This window comes from Engystomops pustulosus, chromosome 11 (assembly GCF_040894005.1).
Source record: "Engystomops pustulosus chromosome 11, aEngPut4.maternal, whole genome shotgun sequence".
NCBI lineage: Eukaryota > Metazoa > Chordata > Amphibia > Anura > Leptodactylidae > Engystomops > Engystomops pustulosus.
Window position 1 is genome coordinate 6,999,310 of NC_092421.1, and position 13,781 is coordinate 7,013,090.

General features: G+C 43.8%; 1 protein-coding gene across 1 annotated transcript in view; it reads right to left on the reverse strand.

The window, feature by feature from the left end:
* VSTM4 (V-set and transmembrane domain containing 4) overlaps positions 1-13,781 on the reverse strand; it is a 20,991-nt gene continuing 7,210 nt past the window's right edge. Inside the window, exons 5-8 of the mRNA XM_072129387.1 lie at positions 7,568-7,589; positions 6,784-6,893; positions 3,572-3,618; positions 1-697 (exon numbers count right to left, since the gene is read on the reverse strand). Coding sequence (XP_071985488.1) covers positions 506-697; positions 3,572-3,618; positions 6,784-6,893; positions 7,568-7,589 — 371 coding nt within the window. The 3' untranslated portion in view covers positions 1-505. The remainder of the gene's footprint in view (positions 698-3,571; positions 3,619-6,783; positions 6,894-7,567; positions 7,590-13,781) is intronic.

Genomic DNA, 13,781 nt, shown 5'->3' on the forward strand with positions numbered 1-13,781 from the left:
TCTGTAATGAAGCTTTATTGATAATCCTTGGTCCCATTACAGCAAAAAATTTTGAAACTCCGATTGTCACTGGGGCAAAAAAAAAATTTTGTCTGGATCTACAATTTTAAAATAAACAGTTTCTACTTACATACACATTCAACTTAAGAACAAACCTAAGCACCCTATCTTGTACGTAACCTGGAGACTGCTTGTACCTTTAATTTTTAAGTATGAATTGTTGATGTGCCGTCATTTTTTGATTGCATCCACTGATTTATTTTGATATCTTTTTGCTGCTGTGGTTACTTTATATGTTACTTTTGATATGGAAGAATATAAAAAGGATACAAATATTATTCTAGCCGTTTGTACACCAAAAGCTTCTGACGGGCTCCTTTCAAGAAAACAAAACTCTTTGTTATTGTGCTAATAGTCATAAATATAGATACAAGCTACAATATAGAGGCTACAGTATGTTACACGGCACGTATAGCATTTAGCTCTTTTTACTCATTTTCAGTTTTCAGACTTTAAAGAGCTTTCCTTCAAAAATGAGTTTGCTCTGTAAACACGGATCTTCTTCACCTCGGCCCTTCTCTTGTTCTTCAAACAGTATTTGTGCATAAACTGTGCCGGACGAGGATTCCTTAATAGGTGGTATGGGTTTTATAATTTCCAGTTCCGCATATGTAAGACCTTCTTCCACTAGCTTTGGCTGACAAATAAGAGAAGAGAAAATATATTTTAAATGCTGAATATACTCGAGTATAAGCCGACCCAAGTATAAGCCGAGGCCCCTAATTTTAAAACAAAAAACTGGGAAAATCTATTGACTCGAGTATAAGCTGAGGGTGGGAAATGCATTGGTCACAGCCTCCCCATTATATAGCCTGCCAGACCCTGCCCCATAGTATATAGCCAGCACCTGCCCCCCAGTATATAGCCAGCCAGATCCTGTCCCATAGTATAAAGCCTGCCAGACCCTGCCCCATAGTATATAGCCAGCACCTGCCCCCAGTATATAGCCTGCCAGCCCATATCCCCCAGTATATAGCCAGTCCCCTGCCCCATAGTATATAGCCAGGAGCTCCCCCCCAGTATATAGCCTGCCAGACCCTGCCCCATAGTATATAGCTTGCCAGCACATATCCCCCAGTATATAGCTATCCTCCTGCCCCAGTATATAGCCAGCACCTGCCCCCCAGTATATAGCCAGCCAGATCCTGTCCCATAGTATATAGCCTGCCAGCCCCCTAGAATATAGCCAGCACCTGCCCCCCATTATATACCCTTCCAGATCCTGTCCCATAGTATATAGCCTGCCAGCCCCCTAGGATAAAGCCAGCACCTGCCTCCTTGTATATAGCCTGCTGGACCCTGCCCCAAAGTATATAGCCAGCACCTGCCCCCAGTATATAGCCAGCCCCCTTCCCCAGTATATAGCCATGAGTTTTTATATTTATTTTTTTACTCAAATATAAGCCGAGCTTGGGTTTTCAGCAAATTTTTGGTGATGAAAAACTAGGCTTATACTCGAGTATATATGGTACATCAAATTGATCTAAAGTTTGTAACAAAAAGGTTCAGATCGTGGAATATCTTGCAAAATACACATCAGACTGAAAAACTAAAAATATATCTTTTTTAAAATATTTTTTAGAAATGTATTTAAAGGAAACCTACCACTGGTAATGGTAGGTATTAGCTGTAAACACCGGGCACCAGCTCAGGGTGAGCTGGTGCCGGAGCTTACCTTTGCTAGTGTTTTAAACCGCTATCCCTCCACTAGAGGTGGTCGTATCCGAGGAAGCTATCTCGTTGCTAAGGGACAAAATGACTACATTTATGAGAAATTATCTTCACACAGGAACATTTTTTTTAATAACATCCAATTGAAGAAATGGCAGATTTATCAAACTCAATGTGACTGCCCAGACGAGAATAACCCTTTAAATGTGCCCAGGAGGGGGCGGCTTCAAAAATAAACATTTAATTCACAATTCCCTCCTTGCGCCCCCCACCCCTATCCCACCTTGCCATATCTCAGCGCTGTATATGGAGTCTAAAGTCAAACGCAGCTTCTGTGACACTGCAAACAAAAGGGGGCACGACACGGAGGGACCAAGGAGGTAAGTTAATGTTTATTCTTTTTAGCATCCCCCTCCTGACCACATATCCTTTTTTTCCAGGTCTCGGACAACCCCTTTAATATACACCCAGCTGTTATTATTCGTTTACACAGACCCCTCCCCCCTTATGATTATATATACACTGACACCCTAATCTAATACCTATATATTTCCCCCTCTTAGTTACAATAATATAATGACAGAGCCACCTATGTATATAGCCCCCCCGCCTAATGCATTAATATACAGACCCCTCTTATTTCTTATACAATATAATTATATACAACTCCTTTTACAAATTAGATTATATACAGCTCCCGTCAAAATGCAGACCCAAAATTTCATAAAAATCTGCTCCCTATATACAACACCCTACCCACAGTTTTATTAAAGTCAGGCCCCGGTACACATAAACCAGATACAGCTCCCACACCAATTTCTAAGGTTCCTATATACAGTTCCCCCCATTGAAATTACTGTATATACAGCCTTCTACATACAGATCCCTATCCCCCCTCCCAAGTATAATGAAATGCTGTCCCCTATATACAGATATTACCCCACTTTAACTATATACAGTATGTTCTGGCCGCCAGACCTTGTTTAGTTATGTAAGCAGCTCCAGAAAGTCTTCACCATCCCCACTTTTACCCTAATCCACAATTTTATTAATTAACCACTAGCAATAAATAATCGCCACTGCTAACATAATGAAGACAATGGATTACACCGCAGTCAGAAAATACAAACTGAGACAAATGACAGCAATGTTTCCTAGTAGCAGCCGGATTCAGCAGGAAAAACGAAAAGGTACAAGGTGTTCTGGTCTTCCAGGCTCTTCAGCTCAGGTCGCGGTGACGTCATCACATGCTGCCCGCAAACTGACCAGAAGTGCCTGGGTCTTCCGGAGAAAGAGAGCGGCGCTGAGAAACTGGTTGGTTCTGCGCCACTCTGCATATCAATGGTATCGATGTCTTAAGAGACTGATGCCATGGTTATACATTGCGTTGTACAGACTTGCCAGCGGCAGCTCCGTACTGCGCACTTCCCTGAATCGCCCACATTGCAATTATGCCGCCTCCAACAGGGCTCTGTCATGTGCCGCCTGAGGCGGAATTTTCATCCTGCCTCATGGCAGATGCGGCCCTGGTCCCACTGCCTTTGAACTTTGCATATAAGTTGGTGGCTGATGACTGGTTCAAGCAGCCGAGCTCTTATTTATTAAATAGTTTTTATTCCCTTCCCTTATAAAGAATGGCTGGCCCATTATACAAGCTCTTATACCTCTTGGATCACCACCTTCATAGACTGTGAGCTCTTTCGAGCAGGGGCCTCATTCTATTGTTTCACATGACTGTAATATTTTATTTTATAATAGTATAATAGTATATTTCTGCAAGAATACCAGGTTTTGAGTTCATCTGTGTGGCTCATGTTAGTCTTCATTTGCATATACTCACCAGCAAGATCTCCTGTTGGAAGTTGCCTTCCACTATTATTAAAGGTCCTGGAAATACAAAAGCACAAAGTGCTTTACAATTAGACAATGTGATGTTAATAAATGAAAGTAAATTCAAATAACACTATTTTATTGTTGGTAGAAGAGAGGTGTTTTTTTTTAGGCTAGAAACAAAGAACTGACCCCATGCTTAGTTCCATAAATTCACTTAAAGGAGATTTACCGCCAGGATCAACGACTGTAAACTAAGCACACTGACATGTTGGTGTGTGCCCCCTCTGGCAGGATCTGCTCTTCTTAAAGCTTCCTATTTCCTGGTTTTACAAATGAAAGGCTTTTAAAATAATGCAAATGAGCCTGAGAGGCTCTAGGATCCATAGATGTTAATGGAGCCTGGAGCCCCTCAGGCTTATTTGCATAATTCTTAAAGATTTTTTTTTCTCAATGAAACCTACCATCTTGGATCTACCAATTAAGGTAGATCTGGTGGCAGGGTCATCCGATTAATATCCTCGGAGCCATTTTTCGGGATAATCCTTCAGTGCCTGCTAAGTTTTGAAATGTTTTATTACCCTAATATGAAAATATGTAAAAGAAGCTGCTGGGGCGTGGAGTAGCCAGAACTGAAGCTACATGGTGCGGTTACTCCACACCCCATTAGCCTTTCAATTCTCTGCGGTGGATTCGGGTCTTCCGGCGATTCACTAAGGCAGTTCCTCCGACATCCACCAGGTGTCGCTGCTGTGCTGAAGTCCGCCGAGGCCCGCCGGAGTGCACGATGCTATGCTTGGTGAAGGTAAGAATGCGTCGGTTTCTCCCAATCCGTCGGGTTTTCGTTTGGCCACGCCCCCGATTTCCATCAAGTGCATGACGGCGCCGATGCGCCACAATCCGATCGCGTGCGCCAAAATTCCGGGGCAATACAAGGAAAATCGTCACAAAACTGAAAAATTTGCATAACCCGTCGGTAAAACGCGATTCTGGCCCTTAATAAATGACCCCCAATGTATTATATACACTCACCGGCCACTTTATTAGGTCCACCATGCTAGTAACGGGTTGGACCCCCTTTTGCCTTCAGAACTGCCTCAATTCTTCGTGGCATAGATACAACAAGGTGCTGGAAGCTCCTCAGAGACTTTGCTCCATATTGACATGATGGCATCACACAGTTGCCGCAGATTTGTCGGCTGCACATCCATGATGAGAATCTCCCGTTCCACCACATCCCAAAGATGCTCTATTGGATTGAGATCTGGTGACTGTGGAGGCCATTTGTGTCCAGTGACCTCATTGTCATGTTCAAGAAACCAGTCTGAGATGATTCCAGCTTTATGACATGGCGCATTATCCTGCTGAAAGTAGCCATCAGATGTTACAGGGTACATTGTGCTCATAAAGGGATGGACATGGGCAGCAACAATACTCAGGTAGGCTGTGGCGTTGTACCAAGGGGCCCAAAGACACCATGACACCACCACCACCAGCCTGAGCCGCTGATACAAGGCAGGATGGATCCATGACACCACCACCACCAGCCTGAGCCGCTGATACAAGGCAGGATGGATCCATGACACCACCACCACCAGCCTGAGCCGCTGATACAAGGCAGGATGGATCCATGACACCAGCACCACCAGCCTGAGCCGCTGATACAAGGCAGGATGGATCCATGACACCACCACCACCAGCCTGAACCGCTGATACAAGGCAGGATGGATCCATGACACCACCACCACCAGCCTGAGCCGCTGATACAAGGCAGGATGGATCCATGACACCACCACCACCAGCCTGAGCCGCTGATACAAGGCAGGATGGATCCATGACACCAGCACCACCAGCCTGAGCCGCTGATACAAGGCAGGATGGATCCGTGCTTTCATGTTGTTGTACCAAATTCAGACCCTACCATCCGAACGTCGCAGCAGAAATCGAGACTCATCAGACCAGGCAACGTTTTTCCAATCTTCTACTGTCCAATTTCGATGAGCTTGTGCAAATTGTAGCCTCAGTTTCCTGTTCTTAGCTGAAAGGAGTGGCACCCGGTGTGGTCTTCTGCTGCTGTAGCCCATCTGCCTCAAAGTTGGACGTACTGTGCGTTCAGAGATGCTCTTCTGCCTACCTTGGTTGTAACGGGTGGCGATTTGAGTCACTGTTGCCTTTCTATCAGCTCGAACCAGTCTGCCCATTCTCCTCTGACATCTGGCATCAACAAGGCATTTCCACCCACAGAACTGCCGCTCACTGGATGTTTTTTCTTTTTCGGACCATTCTCTGTAAACCCTAGAGATGGTTGTGCGTGAGAATCCCAGTAGATCAGCAGTTTCTGAAATACTCAGACCAGCCCTTCTGGCACCAACAGCCATGCCACGTTCAAAGGCCACAAATCACCTTTCTTCCCCATACTGATGCTCGGTGTGAACTGCAGGAGATTGTCCTGACCATGTCTACATGCCTAAATGCACTGAGTTGCAACCATGTGATTGGCTGATTAGAAATTAAGTGTTAACGAGCAGTTGGACAGGTGTACCTAATAAAGTGACCGGTGAGTGTACAAATGTATATTCTTATTATTATCTTTAAATAGCTACGAGGATTATTAATAGCTGATAAACACTAATTCTGAAGTGATTTTCTAGGCTGCAGTCACCTCAATAACGTCACAGACCAGATGGACTGGATTAGAATAGAAAATAACATAATTATTGCATCCACGTCATAATAATACAGCAATTTACGTATATTATGTATATCATTCACAGAATATTTACGTCACCTGCACAGAGCCTGGAAAACTCTCCATATAATGGAGTCAGATCTAGGCTATTGAAGTCTACAGGCAGGAGGCTGCTGTTGACTGGTGATACAGGCGGTCTCCTACTTAAGGACACCCGACTTACAGACGACCCCTAGTTACAGACGGAACCCTCTGCCCTCTATGACCTGTGGTGAAGCTCTCCGGATGTTTTACTATTGCAATGATCAGCTGTAAGGTGTCTGTAATGAAGATTTATTGATTATTCTTGGTCCCATTACAGCAAAAAATGTTGAAACTCCAATTGTCAAAGTTTCGACTTACATACAATTTCGACTTAAGGACTGTATATACATTTTAAGAGCATTGGGACCGTCCTTCACTATCATTATCTGTGCGTTGGGAGAGGTTTATAAATGACGACGTTCATATATGTGTGTAAGGAGGTCCTCTACCTTTTAGCGGTATAGCAGGCGGTGTTTCTTCTGGTTTCTTCTTGTTTTTTTTCTTTTTCGCCGGCCCAGAAGACTGGGGGTTAGTAGAAAAGCCGTCAGCATCCAATGCCCTGAAAGTGAAATTAACTCATAGTAACTCATTAGCGTTTAAATGTAATTGTTAATATTCACTATTTATGACATATCCCCGGGATACATCACACGTAGATTATAGCTGCTGATCGCACTTCATGGACTTCCACCTATCTCAGGGGCTGAGGTCTGACCTCCTTCCCGCAGCCAGACTCATTGGGGCAGATTTACTTACCCGATCCCGTCGCGATCCCGTGTTGCGTTGTCCGACGAGGATTCGGGTCCAGCGCGATTCACTAACATCATGCGTCTGAGTTCCAGCAGGTGTCGCTGCTGCGCTGAGGTCCGCCGGAGTTCACCTGCTTCGTCCTGGTGCATGTGAGTGCTTGATCTTGTGACAAATCCTTCTTCAAATTCCACGGTTTGTCCGAATCCATCGGGTTGTCCGATGGCCACGAACCCCGATTTCTGTCGGGGCCAACGCGCAACAATCCGATTGTGTGCACCAAAATCCCGGAGAAATTCGTAGCAAAACGGAAATATTCGGGAAACCCAACGAAACTGCGGCGTTCTGACCCTTAGTTAATGAGCCCCAATGAGAGAGTCATGGGCATGTGCACAAAGGGAGTCTGGGACCCAATCCTATCATCTACTGGGCGCAATAATATTCTAAAGAAAATTGCATACTTAATTTTTTTTTTTTTTTACTTACCTTTCGGATCGTTTCCATTTTGCTGTAAAAAAAACAAACAAAAAAAAAGATAAAGCATGAGAACAAATCTTAATATTAAAGAATATATTTGATCACATATTGCATGGATCTTAGTAAAACACATTTCGGCCATTGTGGGACTTAAAGGAAATCTAATTTTTTATGTTATGTTAATGAGCCCTAGCCTACCCTAACCACCATGTGATCTGGCTTTACAGGTTGTTACATTGTCTCACCGCCCCCCTGCTCCCTCTGTCTCACCGCCCCCCTGTTCCCTCTGTCTCACCGCCCCTCTGCTCCCTCTGTAGAGAGAATTTCCTGCTGTACTCCCAGTGATGAGCAGGACAATAAAAAAAGTGAAAATCACCACATAAGCTGTACTTATTTGGAATTGTTGCATAACAACCCGTAAAATAAAATAAAAAATCATTACTAAATCATTTTACAATACCATAAAAACAACCTGCTGAAATTTTTGTGCATCCAACCAAACAGAAAAGCTATAAAAAGTGATCAAAATGTCAAATTTACACCACAATTATTCCAATAAAATGTACAACTCATTCCAAAAAAAACCCCAATACAGCTCAATCAACAAAAAAATGTAAATTTTACGCCATTTAGAAGATGGGGATGCAAAAGCACCTGATTCTTCCTTCCAAATTAGTTTTTATTCTGCAAAATTCAAACTTAAGCTGTATCAATGGGATATTGCAGTATAAACAAAGTAAAAGAATAGAATTTTTTTTTTCATTTCCAGCAAGAAAGTTCATACATTGTAATCATTTTTAGGGGCTTCTGTTGTTCTGGTCTGTTATAAGCTCAACAAATGCCACATAGCGCCTGAGATTTGTTATGGGCCCATAAAGTGCTTTACATCCTCATGCGGGGTATTGGAGAGCAAACTGCACAACAAAATCTGTGATGTGTTTTCTCATTGTATCCTACATGAACAGATACACTTTGGGGCCAAATAATCATTTATTGTCAAAATTTGAAAATTCTGTATAGAATCTCCATTTTCTTTTTTTTTTCATGTTCGATGCTTAACCCCTTCACGCTGTGCGATGGATATATCCGCCCCAGAGCTATGAAGGGCGTATGAAGAAAGCTCACACAGAGATGGGCTATGTTGCATATCACAGCAAAGACCCATCGCTGTCACCCTCGGTTGGTGCTTGCACTGATCGCGGGGGTCAACCTCTTCGCTGCCGCCGGCTAAGTCGCCGGCGGCACTTAAAGCCTCCAGTTTCCTCCAATCAACACTCCCCTGAACGTCATCAGGGGGCAGCAATCGGTTGCCATGACAGCCTCGGGTCTTCATCAGACCCAAGGCTGCATGGTTTCAGGAGATTCGTTACAATGAGCCAGATTGTAATGAATCATATGCTAAAACGCCATATATGGCAATACAGTGGTATCGGACCATCTAGGGTTAATGTACCCTAGAGGGTCTAAAAAACTGTGAAAAAAAAGAAAAAAAAAAGTTTAGAAAATGTTTATAAAATATTAAAAATTCAAATCACCCCCCCCCCCTTTCCTCTAGAACTGATATAAAACATAATAAGCAATAAAAATCACAGACACATTTGGTATCGCCGCGTCCCAAACTGCCCGATCTATCAAAATATAAAAACGGTTATAACCGGCAGTGACCTCCGAGACGGGAAATGGTGCCCAAATGTCCGAAATGCGACTTTTACACCTTTTTGTATGACATAAAAAATGTAATGAAAAATGATCAAAATGTCGCACAGTCCTCAAAATGGTAGCAATGAAAACGTCGGCTCATTTCGCAAAAAATGACCCCTCCCCCTGCTCCGTGCCCCAAAGTATGAAAAAGTTATTAGCGTCAGAAGATGGCAATTTTTTTTTCTTTTTCGTACATTCATTTAATTTTTGAAAATGTATTAAAACACAATAAAACCTATATAAATCCGGTATCACCGCGATCGTACCGAACCAAAGAATAAAGCAGACGTGTGATTTGGAACGCAGAGGGAAAGTCGTAAAAACAGAGCCCACAAGAACGTGACGCACATGCGTTTTTTTTTTTTTTTCAATTATTCCCCATTTGGAATTTTTTTCCTGCTTCCCAGTACACGGCATGGAATAATAAATAACATCACAGGAAAGTAACATTTGTTATGCACAAAATACGCTTCACACAGCTCTGTACACAGAAAAATGAAAAAGTTATGGATTTTTAAAGATGGAGAGTGAGAAATGAGCGAAAATACCCTGCGTCCTTAAAGGAAACCTACCATTTCAAATGGTAGGTGTAAGCTGTAAGCACCGAGCACCACCTCAGGGTGAGCTGGTGCCGGTGCTTAGTTTCGTTAGTGTTATAAACCGCGGTATTGCGGTTTTAACACTTTTTAAACTTTATAGCAGAAGACGCTTCTGCCTGCGGCATTTCCTATGTAGGCGCACGCAGCGCCGAAGCAGTTTATGCTATAAAGTTTAAAAAGTGTTAAAACCGCGATACCGCGGTTTTAACACTAACGAAACTAAGCACCGGCACCAGCTCACCCTGAGGTGGTGCTCGGTGCTTACAGCTTACACCTACCATTTGAAATGGTAGGTTTCCTTTAAGGGGTTGAACAGTTAACAAGCTTAACAAGTCCTGTTTTGAATAGTTTGAGGGGTGCAACCTCATAATTACCATCATTGGTAAGTTACAGTGTGCAGCGGTGCAACTACAACAGTAGCAACCATGGGAGCTGCTACAGGCCCACAGTGTCAAGGAAGTAGATGTAAGGGCAGCTGAAACTATTATGATCTACCATAAGGATCATGGATTGTAAACCAAGCACACTGACATACTGGTGTGCGCCCCCTCTGGCAGGATCTGCCCTTCTTTTAGCGTCTAATGCCCTTGTTTTTATGAAAAAAGGCTTTAACCCCTTAATGACCGCCGTATCGGGTTTTTACGGCGGTCATTAAGGGTACTTCTGACGCGTACGCCTTTTTTAACCCCTTACAAGCATGACCGCGGCGTGCAAGTGTGTCCCCCGTGGATCGGACCCCCCCGGTGTGCTTATCGGGGGATCCGATCCCTCCTGCCTCAGCCCCGGGTCCCGACGAGTGACCCGAGGCTGTCGGCTTCTCTCCCCGCCGGGTTCTGCCTTCCTGGCAGGACCCGGCTGTGTGTAACTGAGCATGCGCGGCACGCTCAGTTACTTATACTATACACTGCAGTACAAGTGTATTGCAGTGTAAAGGCTTGAATAAGCGATCGGATGATCGCTTGTTCAAGCCAAGAAGTAGAAAAAGAAAAATTACATCTTTTTATAATATAATTAAATAAATAAATAAAATAAAAGTCCCATAATCTCCCCAGTAACACATAAAATGCAAATAAAGTAAATAAAACACAAAAACACCTACATATTTGGTATCACCGCGTCCGTATCAATCTGTACAATAAATCTAAATCAATATTGAACCCGCTCGGTGAACTACGTAAAAAAAAAACTCAAAAAACTTCCCATAATATACAATTTTTCATCAAACACCATCACAAAAAATGTTCTAAAAAGTGATCAAAAAAAGTTACGTTACCTAATATGATACAACTGAAAAGAACAACTGTTTTCGCAAAAAATAATTCCTCAAGCAGATCTGACAACAGAAAAATACAGAAGTTATGGCCCTGAAAAGTTGTCAATAGTAAAAACAATGCGATATTCTCCAATATTGGTTTTGCTCAGGAAAATTGAGCAAAAATAAGAAAAACGATATAAATGAGGTATCACCGCAATCGTAGTAAACCAGAGAATAAAGATAAAATATTATTTTTACATTACGGTGAGCGGGGGAAAAAAAAATGCTAAAAATCCAAAATAAAAATTGATGATTTTGTTTGTGTCCCCCTTGAAATAGTTAATAAAATCTCATGAATAAGCTATAGACCCCCCTAAATGAATTATCTATACATTGTATCTCATCCCATAAAAAATAAGCCCTCATATGTTCGCATTACCAAAAAAAATAAAAATGTATAGGTCGTACAAGTGACAATACAAATCTGCTGTGAATGGCGCTGCTTCCATCCTATGCCCGGCCGTGCGTCCGTACAGCAGTCACCACCACATATGTGGTATCAGTACTCGGGAGGAATTGGGCATCAAGCGTTGCAGTGCGTTTCATCATTTAATTTATTCTGAAACTGTCAGTTTTGGCCTAAATGAATGTATTTTCCAAAAAAATTCTATAGTTTCTAAATCGCAGGTCCATAGTTTTTAACCCATGTGAAACACTTAAAGGGTTAATGGACTCAATAGAAGTTGTGTTACATACGCTGAGGGGTGCAGTTTCTATAGTGGGGTAATTTATGGGGTTTTACTATTATTTAGGCCTCTCAAAGTCACTTGGAAGCTGAGTTGTCCCTCAAAATGTGAGTTATGGCAATTTTCATGAAAATAAGAAAAATCGCACCTAAAGTTCTGCGCCTCATAACATCCTAAAAAATGAGAGGATGTATAAAATATCATCCCAACATAAAGCAGATATTCCGGAAATGTTACTTATCAAACTTTTTGGGTAGTTTTACTTCCTGTCTGGAAACCAGAACATTTCAAACTTGGAAAATGAAGAATTTTTACAAACTTTTGCCAAATTTTCACTTTTTTTCAGAACGAAACCCAAAACGTATCACTTAAATTTTATAACTAAAATGAAGTACAATGTGTCACGAGAAAATATTCTCAAAATCACCGGGATATGTTAAAGCGTTCCGAAGTTATAACCAATTATCGTGAGACAGGGCAGATTTGAAAAATCGAGTCTGGTCATTGAGCTGAAAGTGATAAGGGGTTAAATTGGGCAAATGAGCCTCAGGGGCTCTGCTCTTCATAGATCTATATGGAGCCTGGGGTAATTTGCATACTTTTTTTTTTTTAGAAAATCAAGGGAATACGAAGTTAAAAGAATAGCAGATCCTGATAAAGAGGACATTCACCAACATGTAAGTGCGCTTGGTTTACAACCCATGATCCTGATGGTAGATTTCCTTTAAAAGATAAGATAGAGGGGTGTCCAACACTTTCTCTCCACCTCCTGTGTGAGCTGCGCTCTCTCCTGTATGGATCAGATCTCTTCACTGTCATCCTGGGAAAAGGAAATGTAATATTGGCATCTGTCAGAGGACCTGGCCTGCAGGAGAATGCATAACTGTCACAGCCGTACCCTCGATCCTCGGTATGGATCGCGGGTACACCCGTGCCCTCCTACGTGGCGCAGTGTCCCTCCTGCCTTTACTCACCTCTCCAGGCTCCTAGCTCTCCTCAGGTCCCGGCGTGTAGGCCGCACACCTCCTTCCAGGTCGTGCTCCCGCTGCCAGGGCGCGCGCACCGACATCTCAGGATTTAAAGGGCCAGCGTCCTTCTAATTGGCACTGGCTAATCCGGCCTCGCCCTCATAATCCGGCACCTCCCTTCACTATCTGCGGGATCTTCAAGTCATACCCCAAAGTGAAAGCCCTCCTGAGTTTTCTAGCGTTGCAGCGTTCCCAGGTTTCCTCCGTGTTCCTGTGGCGGTCCTGTGGAGTTCCTGTGGCAGTCCTGTAATCCTGTGGCGGTCCTGTAATCCTGTGGCGGTCCTGTAATCCTGTGGCGGTCCTGTAATCCTGTGGCGGTCCTGTGTTCCTGTGGCGGTCCTGTAATCCTGTGGCGGTCCTGTAATCCTGTGGCGGTCCTGTAGAGTTCCTGTGGCGGTCCTGTAGAGTTCCTGTGGCGGTCCTGTGTTCCTGTGGCGGTCCTGTGTTCCTGTGGCGGTCCTGTAATCCTGTGGCAGTCCTGTAATCCTGTGCCGGTCCTGTGTTCTTGTGGCGGTCCTGTGTTCCTGTGGCGGTCCTGTGTTCCTGTGGCGGTCCTGTAATCCTGTGGCGGTCCTGTGTTCCTGTGGTGGTCCTGTAGAGTTCCTGTGGCGGTCCTGTAATCCTGTGGCGGTCCTGTAATCCTGCGGCGGTCCTGTGTTCCTGTGGCGGTCCTGTAATCCTGTGGCGGTCCTGTGTTCCTGTGGTGGTCCTGTATCCCGGTGGTCATCCCGAGGTCCTGCCATCCCGAGGTCCTGTCATCCCGAGGTCCTGACTTCCCTGCTTCCCTACCTTGGCTGCCACCGCGGGCCTAGTCGGACCCGTGGAATGACCTGGTGGCTTCCCCCCGCAGCAAGACCATCCCGCTTTGCAGCGGGCTCTGGCAAAGACCACTTA